The 17341-nt window shown below is 40.6% G+C and overlaps 1 protein-coding gene across 1 annotated transcript; it reads left to right on the top strand.

The window, feature by feature from the left end:
• Positions 1–4840: 4840 nt before the first annotated feature.
• Positions 4841–17023, top strand: LOC133418697 (deleted in lung and esophageal cancer protein 1-like). Its single transcript, XM_061707522.1, is given in 31 exon segments — positions 4841–4947; positions 5288–5372; positions 6267–6354; positions 7004–7177; positions 7262–7398; positions 7513–7605; positions 7739–7829; positions 7925–7935; positions 8382–8545; positions 8830–9022; positions 9163–9239; positions 9387–9540; positions 9663–9759; positions 9856–9986; positions 10974–11135; positions 11236–11366; positions 11538–11688; positions 12704–12820; positions 12927–12977; positions 13678–13748; positions 13838–14023; positions 14852–14901; positions 14997–15148; positions 15247–15356; positions 15440–15479; positions 15482–15512; positions 15617–15903; positions 15965–16045; positions 16143–16265; positions 16713–16807; positions 16930–17023. Coding segments are annotated over 31 exon segments (3534 nt in total).
• Positions 17024–17341: the final 318 nt, after the last annotated feature.

Genomic DNA, 17341 nt, shown 5'->3' with positions numbered 1-17341 from the left:
TTCCAGATCAGCAGATGAATGCATAGCACAGGATAATAATAACTGCAGGGTGGTGAATAGTGCAACAGGGCAAAGCTCTGTGTATTCCCCTATTCAATTTTAGACAATATAAGGAGTAAAAACTGAATGAGAAACGAGAAAGCCAAAGAAAGTGTCATGACAACAATTATAATTATTATCCTCCTCATTTTATTGCTGCATTCAGCAAAATACCAATGACCTCCAAGTTCCAACTCACTGCATCATATAGGGCTAAACAAACATCCATCTCAGACTGGTATTTTATACAAAATGGCAAAATAAATAAATACAATAAATAAGAAAAAACACATGACTGACCAACATAGCAGCATATAAATAAAATTCACATTAAACATTCCCAACTCAGTCCCAATACAAAGACATACTCAATAAAATTACAATAAAAGAACTTAAGGTGCCATTACAATGGCTTTTTCTATCTTTTCGTTTCTGTGCTCCTTTTTGTTTTGTTTTAGCCTCCGCCAGTGGCAGAGCGTGGGTTTCAGCACAGAGGGGGCGGAGCATTCTCAATGGGCCCTTATGATAATTATTTTACTATTCAACAACTTAAAGATAACGGACACCTCATCATACCCAGCAAACAACACAAATGCTCACGTTTACTGAGCCAAGCAAGCCTAGGTGCCTCAGAAAGCCACAAACCAGTTCACACACACACACACACACACACACACACACACACACACACACACACACACACACACACACACACACACACACACACACACACACACACACACACACACACACACACACACACACACACACACACACACACGCCACGCAGCCTGACAGCCGTCAATCTGAGAGCTGTCCTTGGTGCTGGTGTGACAGTGACTCACAGGGTCTGAGCCAAAACCATCTTTAATATAACTTAAAACATAAAATGTAAACTACAATTACACAATCTATTCAGATAGAATATAGACACAATTGTCTATAAGGCCATTAATGAGATCTATAAATAGAAAATAGACACGGCGGTCTAAACACAACAAAACGCATAGCCTATTAAAAATGTATCAACTGCACACAATATGCATTCAAATAGAAAAATAGACACGGCGGTCTATTACAGTTGACAACACAAGGTACATTAAGGTGGTCAAGGCAATAACAACATTCTGATCATTATTTATGTGCTCACCGATTGCTGTCTCTGCGCTTGTTGCCGCTGCACCAATTCACAGACTCCGAACTCCAGAACATCATCCTCGGTTCGAACAATATATTCCAAGTAACGTTGAAAACAATGTAACGGCCGCTACAGCTAACACTAGCCTCCTCATCAGCCACCGGCGCCGTTGCAAAATATGAGGAGAGCGGCGGACAGGAAGCAACTAGCCTCTCCTTTCTCTCTTTTACCTTTCTTTTTAACGATCCAGACTGGTGCTTTTTCTTCTCCATTTTTCCTCTTTCAAAGTTCCCTCCAAAATGCCGCAGTCTCACATACAAGACGAGTTAGTTCAAATATAAAAAACGAAACAAGTTAAGTTCCAGCCAATCAGGTTGGCTCACAGCCCTGATGCGTTCAGGACAGTAGTAAAGTAAGAATTAACCTACACTGGCCGCACAATGCACATTTTATCGTTATTATAACCTACAAATTTTACGATTATATATGAACGTATCACACAAAACGGGGCCCTCTCATTGGGCCCCCCTGAACGTGTGGGCCCTGGGGTGACCGCCCCCTTGCCCCCCCTCTGGCTCCGCTACAGGCCTCAGCTGCAGGCACAGAGAGCACGTAATGCCAAAATAAAAGCCTCGAGCGAGTCGAGCCTCGTCGTGAGGGGAGGCGGCGGCCCCTTAGGGCAGAGGGGGGGCCCTCTACTTTGAAATGTTGTTGACATTGGGTTTTTATAACCCGGAAACCCGCGCCAGCGTCGCTAGTGCTTACAGCCCTCTGGAGAGTTTCTACTTGAACACCATACGAGCTGGTCAACATAGTCAAATATGTTGCTTTGGATATCATTAGAGTCTTGGCTTCTGCAACAACTATATAACAGTGTCTAAATGCTATGAGGATAGACATTTGGTGATGACGCCATAGCTTGACTTATTATTATTATTATTATTATTATTATTATTATTATTAATAATAATAAAAGAATAATAATTAGTATTATTGTTGTTATTGTTAATATTATTATTAATTATTATAATTGTCCTATGAGAGGATGGAGCAGAGCATGGACAGTCTACTAGACTTTTCAGAGTTTACAGATGAGATCAAAATGGTTCTGAGTGCTAGTGTTACCCCGAACGCATCACCCGTTTTTTTCAGATCAGGGACTTTGTGCGAAAAGTTTCCTATCCCTTTCCGGAACTGCTCCTAGAGACACCCTTAGATACTCTTCTGGCCACAAGGTTAATTCGTAGACTGTCATCTCAAGGATCTATGAGACTCTAACTAATATAAATCCTCAGCCCACCATCAACATTTGGTACACCTCTTTCTGATGAGTTGTGGAAAGCCGTTTTAGAGCAAGTAGACTCATCCTCTTCATGCTCCAGATATGGCCTCAATTTAAAATTGTTCTACGCATCCACTATGCCAAAGTGAAACTGGCCAAGATTTAGCCCAATATTGATCCCACATGTGATCGGTGCAAGCATGCTCCAGCTACTTTAATACACATGTTGTGGACATGTCCCACTCTTCGCACATTCTGGCTTGCAATATTTAACTCCTTGAGCGATGTTTTCAATATGATAATTGATCCACATCCTCTGATAGCTGTATTTGGAGTAAAACCTGAGCACTGCGACCGGCCATTAAACATGTACAATCTGGTGGCCTTTACTACTTTGCTGGCCCGACGCCAAATACTGTTGAACTGGAAGAGCTCAAAACTTCGCTCACATGTCAGGTGGGTGAGAGACATTATGTTTCACCTAAGATTGGAGAAGATCAAATTCACTCTGAGGGCTAATAAGGACAAATTTTAAAAGATTTGGTTGCCCTTTCTTATATATTTTGACAATCTCACTGCTGTCACAAACCGGGACCCCTCCTGATCAGACCCTGGTACAGCCCAATTCCATGCAATCATAAGACGGGTACGTCTGCATGTCTGCAGGTGAACTCTGGTTCTGGTGACTGTGACCATAGCTGTTCTATATATTAGTACTAATATAACTTTTTTTTTTCTCTTTTTCGTTCCTTCTTTTCTTTCTTTCCTTCTTAATTCAGTTATTTACTCATTTAACTATTTATTGTTTTTGTATTTCCTTTTAGAGGATCTGGGAACATTGGATGGTGAGGGTGGGGCAGCGGGGATTTATTATGTGAAGTTTCCTAACATGAGACTTCTACATGATGGTCTCAACCAAAATTCCAATAACAGATTTTTCAAAAGGGTTGTGAGTGCTGTGAGATACCTGAAATAAAAGAATGGTCAAATGTTCTTTATGTTCAGTGAAAACATCCATCTTCTGGTATATAGATGCAAATCCTCTCAACAGTCTTATGTCACACCAGGACATCTTACCTGAACAGCAAACACGAGGAGCAGCAGCAGCAGATACCTCATACTTTTGACTACTTTATACTATTAACCATGGATTGGTTGTGACCATATGGTTTTCTTTTCTCGTTAGTAAAGTCTACTTCTGCAAAAGCCACCATTGCTGACACCATGCACGCCTCAGGGAAGCGTCAGGATGATGGACAAGCCCAGGGTGCCCGTCCAAAGGAGACTGTGTCTGCAGGGAAAGAGCCAGTTCATAACCTGACACATAAATCCAGCTCAGATGATCCAAAGAGGAAGAAAGCTCCTCAAGAGGTAGCAATCTAAAGTATTCATTATCTGCTAAAAAAGTTTTGAATATACAACACAATCAAAAGACTTCAGATTGCAGCATTAACATTTCACACAAAACCAATAATCATGTGTTGAACAATGACTAAAAAGGCATAGGCTGAAGCCAACTGCTTATAAAAGCCTATCCTATATTACCAACTTTTCTTTTTTTGGCTACCGACCTCCAGAAAACCAAAAAGAGAAGAGAAAAGCAAAGAAACAACAGAAAAGCAAAGAAACGACATAGGGGAAAGAAACAACGGAAAAGCAAAGAAACGACATAGGGGAAAGAAACAACGGAAAAGCAAAGAAACATTAACAGATAGTCAATCGCACTTATAAGCTTCAAAAATAGCTTTACAAACCATTTTCTTAAAAACCAAAAGAGAGTGACATGTTTTTTAAATTTATGTTGGCAATGCATCATTCCAGAATTTAACTCCAGTAATGGAGACACGTCTCCTTTTCATACCTATTTTAGCTTTTGTACAGTAAAATTGCAGACACCTCTAAGATACGGAGTCTCCTGAATTGAAAAAAACCTCTGTATTGAGTCAGGAAGCATTTTTGATTTTGCTCTGAATATAATTTGCATGATTTTATAATAAAACAAATCATAAAATGTAATAACATGAATTTAGAAAAAGTGGCTCTGTAGTAATCAGCCTTATTGATGATACGTATGGCTCGTTTTTTAAGTTTTATTATTGAATTTAAGGTTTAAATTTAAATTGTTATTTTTCTTTCCAAATTTACGCTCTTGTTCTTTAATTCTCTTGTTCTTTTGTTTAACAGCTCTGGCTTTACTGCTCTAGGTTTTCAGGAGTGACTCCAAAGAATGAAATGAGAAATGATGCTGCTCTGGGGGCTTGTTTTCATCTCTGTTATATGACCATAAAATGTTCATAAAAGTGTGGCAATGCTGTTCTATGTGTTTTAGATAATCGGGCCAGAACAGGTCCAGGCCAAAGTGGAAGGATGAGCCAAGTGCGATGGATCTAGCGGAGGGGAAGGAGAAAGATCGACAGAACTTCCTTCGTAATCCACGCTTCCTTCCCCTGAATACACAGAAGGGTGGCCGGTCCCTCATCCAGGACAGGTTTGAGTAGATGAAATACAATAAGCACAGGTTAATCCCTCCTCGGTACTCACATAAAACATGTTGTGTACCTCAGTGGAAGCAGCTATACTTGCATTGAGATCCATGATGGATACCTCAGTGCAAGTAAAACTTCTTCAGCTCTTCCAAATATTTCTATGTCATTCACCTTTATAACTTTAACCTTGCATTTGAAAGATTGGACTTCTCAAATACATAGTTTCAGAGCTGAGAAACACTAACACTGACAGGAGATGGTCATCTGAATAGATCAGAAACCCCTGTTGCTAGTGCGTTGCTATTGTTTTCATGTTTTTTTTATTTTTCTTTCCCTTGAAAGGGCCGCTGGTGATCGTGCTCCACTCTTCAAACCAAATCCCCCAGTGGTGATGTTTACTGAGTACAACGTGGGACATTCGTACAAGGTTTATCTTGTTCACATAGACATACCTTAGTCCAGGGGCCAGAGCCCAAAATTTCACTTGTCAGCACCACTCAAGGTGACTAAACTTGCTTATGATTTTTGAAAATATATATGTCTGTAGATGATATTTTGGTATGATAACCCTTCCTGAGTGGCAGCTGGATCATAGTTTGAGTGACATTATGTGATAATTCTGTACTTGGTTAACCTTCTTTCATTGTGGTGTCCTTTATGTCGTGTATTTGCAGATAAAGACCAGTTTGTGGCATTAGTGGCTGTTATAGTTTCATAGGAGCCTAATGATGCTCTTCTAGTTTAAGGCTCACAATGACCTGTAACAATGATATAGTATGGGGTATATTATACATTTCCTGAATCCTTATCGTCCTGTAAGTATTCCAGTTTTTGTATTTTGTGTCTCTGTTGTTCCTAGATGACACAGGGATAAAAGAGTATATCATTTAGGCGAAAATTGTGTAAAAATGTGTGTTGTTTATAGTTTAAAGAGCTGCAGTGACCTCTATGTTGGTCAGAAAGATTCACATCTTAGCTTGAATGAATGCTTAAAACGGTCCCCTTTAAAATGATACCAAACACAATATTGTGAAACATTGACAGATTTCCTGTACATGAGTCTAAACCAGGATATGCAGCAGCATCTAAAGTGTAATTTTCTGAAGGGGGTGGGTAACTTCATGAGATGATAAATATGATACAGCTGCCACTCAGGAAGGTTATCATACCAAAATATCATATACAGACATGGATATTTTCAAAAATCATAAGCAAGTTTTGTCACCTTGAGTGGTGCTGATATCTGGTCTGGCCCGTGGACTAGCTGACACAAGAAATACTCCTATGAAATGATGCAATAGTAACAATCCCTCTTTGTCAGACCACACTGGAGCTGATAAACGTGACTTCCTTGAGCCGCAACGTCAGTATCGTCCCCCCCAACACTCGTTACTTCTCGGTTGGCCTGGGTGAGTTCATTGTGGCTCTTATTTGATTATATATAGACGCATGGTTACACCCAAAGAGGTGTGGAAATCTTGAAGTGTAATTTAAGTCAGTAACCAGATCAAAAAGGAATGCATGCATCTCAACAAATCAAGTCACATTTTTCTGGAACATGATTCATTGTTTTTAGTTAAAGGAGCATGAGGCTCCTTTTAAGAAATAAGACTCTCTAGCGCCACCTTTCACCACGACGGCTGTTGGTGGTACTGCAGCCAACAGCGAAGCCGGCACGGGAGAACGGGGAGAACGTGCATGCAGTGTCATGTGACGTCACATCCGCAGCCCAGCGTGGGAAATTCGGAGTCCGAATTGCAGCACATTTTGCAGCACACAGCTTGTTCAAGGCAACGGAGAGATACGCTAGAGGGCTCATTCTTTTTGGTTTGGAACGCTTCATCTGACATTATTACTAGAAAACTTAAAACGTATACTAATTTCTTTCATAAATCCTGCCTCAATCCTGCCTCATGCTCCTTTAAGTTTTGGTTTTGGTCATGGTGAACACTAGCACCACCTGCTGTAACAAACACGAAATGATCTTAACATAAGCTGAACTGAGTTGTATTTATGTTAGGAGCTTATATATATTATGTTGATGGTGTCTGTTGGCAGGGAGATTCCCCAGTAAAGGTGACATTGTTGCTCCAGGAATGAGTGTTAAGTACACGGTCAGTTTCACTCCAGACAGCTTGGGTGACTACAAGGATTTTATACAGGTAAAGACGCGGGCTGAGAGCGTACTTGTGGTACCCATTGAAGCACGGCGTCCTCCTCCTAAACTCACCTGTGAGTCTTGTAAAAATCTCCTTCTCTTTATTGTACTTTGTTCATGCATTGTTGATAACACACCTCCCCTTAACCGCTGCACAGTGTCAAGAGTCCTGGACTGTGGTTTTTGCCTGGTCGGAGGAGAAAAGCGTGTTGAGTTCCCTTGCCGAAATGTCGGCCTCAGCACTGGGAGTTTTGACATCATCCCAAAGAGCCAGTGGCCAGTCTCAGATCTTAGGGTAGAAATCCACTTTCTCCTCTGTCAAAAATGTACAGACTAATTCAATTAAATTAAAAACTGAAATCAAATCAGTTGTGATGACAGTTATCTTTTTACCTTTCTTCGCATATAGTCTGTAGTTGGAACATACTTCACTGAGCAGCCACCCTTTAAAGTGACTCCATCAATGTTCGTGCTGCAGCCTGGCGAGGCTACTGTTGTACAAGTAAGTCACGTCTTCTCAATTTAAACTCTAATGGAAGCATGATTTGTTTCTGCAATACATAAACTTGTTTTATTGTGTTTTTTTCCATCACATACAGGCTCTGTTTTACATGTATACGTGTGTGTGTTGGCAGGTTGTTTTCTCTCCCACCTTTGCAAAAAAGAGCCATCAGGTTTTCACTGTCGTCTGGGACAACTGCCAGGTGCAAGACGTTTCCATCAAAGGTGATTCTTCGCAGTAGACATTAAGCAGTGTTTTCTCTGTGATAGAACCATATAAAAAGTGCTACCGCTTTGAATGCTGTGTGCGTGTCTCCCAGGTGAAGGTCAAGTGTCATGATCACAGTTCATGGTTTTTTTTGCTGTGTTACTTACTCTCCTGTCATCTGGATCCTGCCACCCTCATCAGCCTCATTCCCTTCACCTGTGCTTCCCTGGCCCAGCTCCACACCTGGTTTCCCTCATCAGTTTCCCCTTCTTAAACCTGCCCATTCCCTCATACCTGTTGCCAGATTGTCGTGTGCTTTTGCTCTGCTTTCCAGCCTTCCTGATTTCTGTCCTGTTCCTGCCTGCCTGCCTGCCTGTAACCCTGCATGACTCCCGGTATGACTCCCGGTATGACTCTCGGTTTTTGATTTTTGCCTGTCCCCTTGGACTTGTTTGCCTGATCTGCCTGTCTGCCCGGTTTTGACCCCTGCCTGCCTTGGACCCGAATAAAGCCTCTTAGACTCTGATTCTGCCTGGTGTTGTGCATGTGGGTTCTCTGTCCTGTCTGAGCCGTGACATCAAGTGATCTCACTAGAGCTTGTCTCCGTATCTGGGGAGAAGGGCCCTCCTATGTTGGGAGAGATGCGCGACAACGCTGCACAGCACCTTGTCCGTTTAAGCCCATGCAACCCTCACTCTGTGCAAAACAAGTCGCTTGTCATCAGAAACAACATGTAAGTCTCAATAAGCCACCTTTGAATAACATGAATTTTCATTTTTGGCCAGGAGATAACATGATTTGTGACAAGACCAGTCTAAAATAAAGCATCTGGATTCAAGCTCCACTGATGGCAATAATTATTCGCAGTTGACATTTTCTTGCATAAAATTCTGATTACCTCAATACTCAAAGCAACTGTTCTGATCATAACTGTTCTTTAATATTTTTCCTCTGGGATCCTTAAATACCACATTAAAATTCTGTTTCTCCTTCTATCTTATCATCTTGGGGGTGAAGCAACTTGGAGATGCCTTTCAAATGGGAAATCATGAAGCCCGATCTGGATCATCTGCTTCCAGAGGAAACCCCCAAGTCCGCAAATGTTCAGTCCCACCCGGACACAGACGATGTTTTCCACATCAGCCCCTTAACAGGCGTCCTGGCTCCTTGCCAGGAACAAGAGTTTCGCATCAGTTTCTGTCCGAAGGAAGTAAGAAGATTTTGAAAAAATAGCATGAACCAGGAGTTTAGTCCCGGATGTGCTTGAACAATGTTGTATTTTTTTAAATGTATTTTAATTTTCAAAAGTTTTTCTACAAATTAAGACTGTTTGTTTCCGTTTTTCTTCAGTTGAAGGATTACCACTGTGTCTGTCACTTAGTTGTAAGGGATGTCCCCCAGCTGCCCACAGAGCCCACTGAGCACAGGTACATTTCTTTTCATTTGAGCTGGATAATGTTCATGTTGCATGTGTAAAATCAAAAGTAATCGCTTACGAACAAGGTTGAAGCCTCTGTGACATAACTTTCCTCTAATGAAACTCCAAATAGTGTCTACTTTAGTGGAAAATGTAGTGTTTCCCAGCCTGGCCCCAAGGTGAGTGACGTCACCGTCATGAAAGTAAAGGTCAAGGGACGTACAGAGCCGTACCAGATCCTCCTGGACCCCGATGCTGTTGTAATCCCTGGAGACATCTTTATACACACCACCACTTGCAGGCTATTTCAGGTTATTTAAGCCACTTTTTATTTCAACGTCTCCATAGTGGATATTTACTACTTTTCTGTGAAGTCTTATTGTCCCTGTTTTGGCGTTATTAATAGTGTTTTTCATCTTATCTGTGTCCTCAGATGTGGAATTATAGTAAAACCTTCATTTTGTTTCAATGGGAGACGTTCAACAGGAGTGGCCATGTCATAGAAGTGAAGCCATCTGCTGGTAGAATAGGTGTGTTCCACAACGATTGGGTATTATGTTCATATTTTAGTGTTTTTTTTAAATGATTTGCCTCTTTTTGTTCACTGTTTGATTGATTGTCTCCAGAGGAGAACAGCTGCTTTGATTTCAAGCTTGTTGTGACTGGAGGGAAACCAGAGAAGATTGTGACCAGCTTGATTTGCAACATACAACACCTCCACAAGCCCATCACTTTGCCTGTAGAAGTCTCTTTCAAAGTAAGATTTAGGGCCAATCCCAATGTTCACCCTACTTTCTACCACTAGCCCTCACTCACTACCACTAGCCCTAAAAATGAAGCCACAGGGGTAGGGCCTTGTAATCTTCCCTAGGGATTGGGACACCACTTGCTACGTCACTGCGTGGTCACATTCGGGTACGTAAGCGACTGCGTAGTTACGTTTGCACATACGTCACACCATATCAGGAAGCCCAGAGCTAAAAGCTGTTTTAATTTCCGCTGTAGCGCTGTTAATATGCCATTTTATTAAGTTTTAATATTTTTTCAGGTGTAAAAGTAACCGTTAGGATCCCCAACCTGGGCTCAGTTTATCCAAATAACGCCTGTTAAGAAATTTGATCCAATGTTTTCGGGGATGAGAAGAGCCGCCGGCGATTTATGGTTCCGCAAATCGAAGCAGAGCCTGCGGCGTAGGGTCTTCGTTGGTGTAATGCGGAACCATAAATCAGCCTTTATTCTGGCGAGATCTGAAAAAACTTCGCAACAACGAGCAAGCGAATGATTATGTACATTCACTGAGTGAATATTATTAAAGTAAAATATATATTTCTCGCTAGAAATGTAATCAAAGCGCATTTTTATGCAGAAACTAACTCAAAATATTGATTTTTATTCACTAAAAAATAAGAAATGTCCGCCAGGTTTTTTTGTTTGATTCAGTCTGCAAATGATGACGTAAAGCATTCTGGGAAATTTCTCTAGCCCTCGGTCAGCTAGTGTGCATCTGAAAACCCTCGCTGTGAAGGGCTAGATTCATACACACTAGCCCTCGTTATGGCCACTACCCCTACATGCGAAGAGGAATTGGGACACCACTACCCTCATGGGAACGCGCAAAATTTAGGGGTAGGGCTGAAAAGTAGGACTAGGGGGGTTTGGGACTGGGCCTTAACCTTGTGGTCGAGACAAACTTCACCAATGCGTGTTATTGCTCTGGTGTTGTTGAGTATTATGTCTTCAACAGGGTCCCACAGTGACCGTCAGTGTTCCCAGCATTGACTTTGGTCTGCTGAGACTTGGGGAGTCGACTCACGCTACCTTTCTCCTCACCAATCCCACCCCATTGAAGGCCAAATGGAAGCTGGAGCAGAGCCTCAATAGTTTTCAAGACCACCAAGACACACAGGTGCTGCTCACTAACACCCCAGGGAGAACTGTGCTTGCAGTATTGTATTGTTTTAGTGTTTTTTTACATCTTTACATCACTGGTCCGTGCTGGTCTTTAGATGACAGTGAAGCCCAGCAGTGGTACGCTGCCAAGTTTGGCTTCTTGCAGTGTGGAAGTGCTCTTCAGGCCACGATCCTGCCAGCAGTTTGAAACTGAGCTGGAGCTGACGGTGGAGAACGGAGAAGGAGGGTGAGTATGCACTGAAACATAAAACCCATGGTTATTTTCCTAAATAGGGTTGTTACCTCTTTATTGAAGCGCTTGTAGAGTAATTCACAGATGTGCGTGGTTCCCTGACCACCAGCTGTGATGGCAGTGACTCTCTCCTGTTGATAATTGTTTCCTCGATGTTTTTAGCAGTCACCTGAGGGTGCGAGCAGATGTGCAGTCTCCTCAGGCGTGCCTGTTAAACTGCAGGCTTGTCCTCTCTGAACTTTACCTTGGAGTTCCCACCACAGCCGGCGTGACTCTTCTCAATCAGACTCTGCTGCCGTCACACTTCAGCTGGGTGGTACGTTACATTACTTTTAATGGTTTACTCAACGATCCCATTACATCCTCTAGTCTAGATAGAAGACGGTGTCTCAATTATGGATGCTTGTCATTTATAATTTGTGCATTACTTTATCAGTATTTACAGTACTCGAGTTGTAAAAAACAATCAGGGGGGATGGTGGATTTTATCATATGAGGACAGATCATTTGTGCTGATTACAAATAATATAATATATTACAAATAATAGCACTGACCAAAACACCTGCAGAAATACTGCAGGAATGACATAGCAGCAGTTAAATGCAGCCTTCTGTAAGCTTTAAATATCCACTGGACTTACATCAAATACATCAAAACACAACAATAAAAAACACTTTTCTGAACTTACTGTATCAATATGACTCTGTCCTTCACCGGATAAGTAAAATGGATCACTGCAAAAACTCACAATCTTAACAAGAATATTTGTCTTATTTCTAGTTAAAATGTCTCATTTTAGTAAAAAAAATCTCATTACACTTAAAACAAGACTGATCACTGGAAAAAACAACAATTTTCACCTGTTTCAAGTAGATTTTCACTTGAAATAAGTAGAAATAAGTAGAAAAATCTGCCAGTGGAACAAGATTTCTTTGCTTGTAATGAGAAGATAAATCTTGTCCCACTGGCAGATTTTCCTACTTATTTCAAGTGAAAATTTACTTGAAACCATTGAAAATTGTCAAATAAGGTATTTTTCTGGTGTTATTTTTCTGGTGATGACTCCATATGTTGAAATAGCAGTAAAACCACATTCATTGACGAAATGACATAAGGGATGGAAAGGGGGGATGGCAGTTTTACATGGGGGATGATTTGGACCGTTTTTATTTCAGGGGGAATGCCATCCCCCCTCATCCCCCCTCAACTCCAGTACTGACAGTTTAGCCCAATCAGCAGAAATTGGACCTCAGTTTTTTCATGTCAAGGTAGAAATGACTAAAACTAACCTTGTTGATGAAAGATTGATTGATTTATTTTTACTGAACAGGGCCCGCTCCAGGGCAAACAGGCTTCACTGTGTACAGCCACTTTCGACCCCTCCTCTGGTATTCTAGGGCCTAATGCAAGCGTAGATATTCTAGTTAATTTCACCTCTCGCACAGACGTAAGTGCCAGTTTCGGTTAAGATCATAAACATATTAACAAAGTGTGAGAGATGCTTTCTATTGATAATGGATACTGTATCCTCCTGCTTGTCTCTGTGTTTTTAGCTGGAGCTGACTGAGGTGACGGCTCTCTGTGAGGTGGAGGGGATGAACTACCTATAACACCTATAAAACAAATACAAACCCTATTTTTCTATTACAGAAAAGAGTGTTAAGGATAATTAATAAAACCGACTATTATGAACCAACAAAGAATCTTTTTATCAAATATAATATCTTAAAATTCCATGATATAGTAGAGCAGAAAACTGTTTTATTTGCCTTTAAAGCCCAGCAGAAACTGCTTCCAAACTGCATTCAGGACCTGTTCCAGATAAAAGAAACCTGTTATGATCTGAGGGGGAAACTCATGTTTGAGACGACGACAGCAAGAACTAATATTAAAAAGAGATGTACATCAGTTAAGGCAAAAGAAATTTGGAATAGTTGTAATAACAACCTAAAAATGTGTCGCTCTATCGTCAAGTTTAAGAAATTGTTTAAAGAAAATATTGTAAATAAATATAAAACACTATAATTATAAAGTATACTATCAAAAACATTCTAGGATGTGAAATGTCAATTTTATATTTTGTCTTATTTTTTTTTTTTTCTTCTTTATGTATTGTTTGTTTTCACTGAGTAAAAGTTAATGTCTCATATTTTTTGCTGATCAAAAGAAAAAAGGGTAGGCACTATAAGCTACGGCTTCAGCCTACACCTTTTCGGCAAAAGAAATGTAGATTTTTTTTTTTTCTTCCTTTTCATCTTGTTCTGTACAAGCCGAAATAAAGATTAAAGATTAAAGATTAACTCACCTCTTGTTCTCGCTATCGTAGCTTCCCCGAGCAAGAAACTCAGCGTGACCTACTCGGTGCCCCGTGTCTGGTAGCAGGCTTAACAACTAACCACTGACTTGTCAATCAGGCAGACTAGAAGTGCTTCCCCTTGAAACATTGTCTTTACCTTCCTTCTAGTCCTCCACTGGATGATGCTTGCCCTCCGCCACTGGTGCTCGACTTTGGGGAAGATGTTATTTTGAAGAAAGCTGTGACCAAGCAGCTGCTGATAACCAATCAAACTGCCATCCCTGCGACTTTTACTATCCAGGCAGAGTATTTCACCTGCCATGCCTCCAAGACTGATAGCAAACCACAGAAAAGGTAAAGGAGTCAGTTTACTGACCTGAATAATAAATCACAGTGCAACAGTGGCGTCAATTCAGTCGAAGCTAAGGTATATGGCAAGGTGACGAGTCACAGAACTTAACTAGAGTATCAATCAACACGTCCAGCAAATACTCATCACAGAAGTCTGCTATGTAGCTTATCTGTGTGGTTAAGAAAATTGGAACTTTTTCAAATGCAGTCTCGCTCACTGTAAAAACTCAAAATCTTACCAGGAATATTTATCTTATTTCTAGTTAAATGTCTCATTTTTAGTCAAAAAATCTCATTACACTTAAAACAAGAGTCATCACCAGAAACATAACTTGTTATTTGACCATTTTCACCTGTTTCAAGTAAATTCTCACTTGAAATAAGTAGAAAAATCTGCCAGTGGGACAAGATTTATCTTCTCATTAGAAGCAAAACAATCTTGTTCCATTGGCAGATTTTTCTACTTATTTTAAGTGAAAATCTACTTGAAACAGGTGAAAATGGTTGTTTTTGAGTGTTGTCTTAAATGTTATGAGATTTTAAAAAAAATGAGACTAAAAATGAGACATTTTAACTAGAAATAAGACAAATATTCTTGTTAAGATTTTGAGTTTTTGCAGTGTATACTAACTAGTGAAATCGATCATGTTGTTCTTATTTGCATTTGTAGTTATTCCATAAATGTATTTAAAAAAAACAAACATTTACATTTAACCCTTGAAGCAAAGGTGTGGCGGCTGCCATACCTTGCCATACCCAATTGACGCCCCTGCAGTGCAACCTTATTTTTTTCTTGATAGCAACGTAACATAAACTGCATCTTCATCACAGATTCTCAGTCTCTTTCCGGGCTAAGCAAGAGGAAGCAAAAGCACATGAAGGTATGCTTTTACCTTTTATAAATGTGTGAGTATTTAGCTCAAGCAACGCTGATCTATTGATTCCAGTGGCTTTGATCATTTGTTTGGTTCATCAGAGTTTGTGAGCGGCCTTCTCGCTTATGGAAAAGGTGCTGCTTTCCATGTGAACCCAGACTCAGGGCTGCTGGGACCGTTTCAGACTCAAACTGTGCACGTGACTGCCTACACAGAGATGTGGGGGGAATACAGAGATCAGCTCGAATGCAAAGTGTGTTTTTCTTATGTGCTATAATATCAGAGCGGATGTACAGTGTATTTCAGGGCTAGAGAATTTTCAGGGTCATTGTGTGTGTTTTTCCGCTGCAGGTTGGGACACTTGAACCCGTCCTTATTCCTGTGCAGATGACTGTAAAAGGTTGTCCGCTCTACTTAACGGGACCACGGGAAGACGACCAGCACCAGGGACCAACTATATAGTCTGTTACATACTCTGTGTGTCAAGTTTGGTTTCTGTGAATTTTTAATTATGGTTGTTTGACGTCTGTGTTTGCATTGGCAGCTTTGGCACTCACATCTCTGGAGGGGACACAGTTTCTCGAGCTCTCTCTACATCATAAATCCCACCATGTTTGGTACGATTTTATTATAACTGGAGCAATTCTATTTGACTCACACATTCCCTGTTTGTAAAATAAGAATTATTTCCGGCTGAGTATGTACATTTATTGTGCGACAGAAATCCGTGTGGACTGGGAGACTTACAACATAGATCAGAATGACCGTAAACTGGTGGCTGTTGTGGGGAAATGTGGAGACCCCTTCTCACTTAAAGATGCCGACGGGAATAAGATACAGAGAAGGCCTTTAGGACTTTTTGATGGAGACATTCTATCAGCAGAGGAGGAGGTTAACACACCCGACTCCGAGGGCGCAAGCGCTTCCCTCCAAACTGTGAGTGTATCAAGCATCACCCCACAGATATATTAACAGAAGTCTTTTATCACATGGCCTCTGGGAAATACTGTATTTTCTGGACTATAAGCCGCTACTTTTTTCATAGGTTTTCAACCAACCTGCTGTGAAGAAAAACTTTGTCTCCGTCCACATCAGACCGCAAGTGGGCAACCTCTCAGATGAGCCTTACTGCATCACACCACGACAAACAGTTAAGGATTATTGCCAGACTCTTTGATTACACTGATTAAACACTTTCATTACTTGATCAGTAAAGTGAAGCATATCTTTGCAGTTTGTATTAAAAGGTGATTCCAAGGAAGAGCACTGCAACCTTTCATGCCTCCTTCACGCCTGTGACTCTCTCTGGGACGGCCTGTGAGTCCACATGTGTGGGCCTGGCGCTGGGTTTCATGAGCCTAGACTCCCAGGTAGTCTTTACACGTGCAAAGCAGCACATTTCAATATTAAATCACCTTAAATGTCGAGATTAATATTGAAATACCATTTCGAGAAAAAAGTTGAAATGTCGAGAAAAAAGTCGAAATGTCGAGATTAATGTTGAAATTTTGTGAATAAAGTCGAAATTTCGTGAATAAAGTAGAAATTTTGTGAATACGGTAAAGTCGAAATTTTGTGAATAAAGTTGAAATTTCGTGAATAAAGTCGAAATTTCGTGAATAAAGTCGAAATTTCGTGAATAAAGTCGAAATTTCGAGAATAAAGTTGAAATACATTTCGACTTTTTTCTCGAAATTGTATTTCAACATTAATTTCGACATTTCGAGGTGCATAATGAAAAAAAAATCTTCCTCATCTAAAATATTATTTTTATTTTTCTTCTGCCATTTATGCCTATGTTGATTTATGTGTTGCAGGCTAGAGCTTATGTCCCAGGTAAAGTTAGAAGGGTACAGGGTTTGGATTTACAGCCTATCCGACTGGATCTACAGGCAGCCGTTAGCCCTGCAGTGTAAGCAATTACGTTCTTGCTATTTATGTCCCACATCCAACTCAATTTATGTTTCCTAAATTAAAATAAGCTGAGTATATAATAATACTTCAGCTTCAGGTGTTTTCTCGTTTTATTCGCAGCGAGGACAGAGAGTTCAAGGCCGTCATGGTCATCACGTCTCCTTTGGTGAAGACTCCCAACACTCTGCAGCTCCAGGGAACAGGATCCGAATGAGTTGTACACGTCCGTGTGACGCCACAGTCCCCACATGTGTTATAGTAATTTCATAAGAAAGTGGCAAAGGGTTTCCAAAGTATTTCATAAAATTGTCTTAGTACATTTTTTGGCTATTTGTATTACCAAGCCAGTGTTTTCAAATATTTCAGTTCAATTCTGGCTTATGTCTTCAATCCAAAAGTTTTTTATGCAGACAGTAGTCAACCATAAGTTGATAAGATGGAGGGAAATTGTTATGTCTATAAAAAGCTCAATGGTTCAAAGAAGAGAATAAAAACCTTACCTGACAACACTACAGGCTCATGTAATTCATCT

The sequence above is a fragment of the Cololabis saira genome, chromosome 18 (assembly GCF_033807715.1).
Source record: "Cololabis saira isolate AMF1-May2022 chromosome 18, fColSai1.1, whole genome shotgun sequence".
Lineage (NCBI taxonomy): Eukaryota > Metazoa > Chordata > Actinopteri > Beloniformes > Belonidae > Cololabis > Cololabis saira.
The sequence above is the reverse complement of the archived record's forward strand: the minus strand, read 5'-3'. Positions and strand labels throughout refer to the sequence as shown.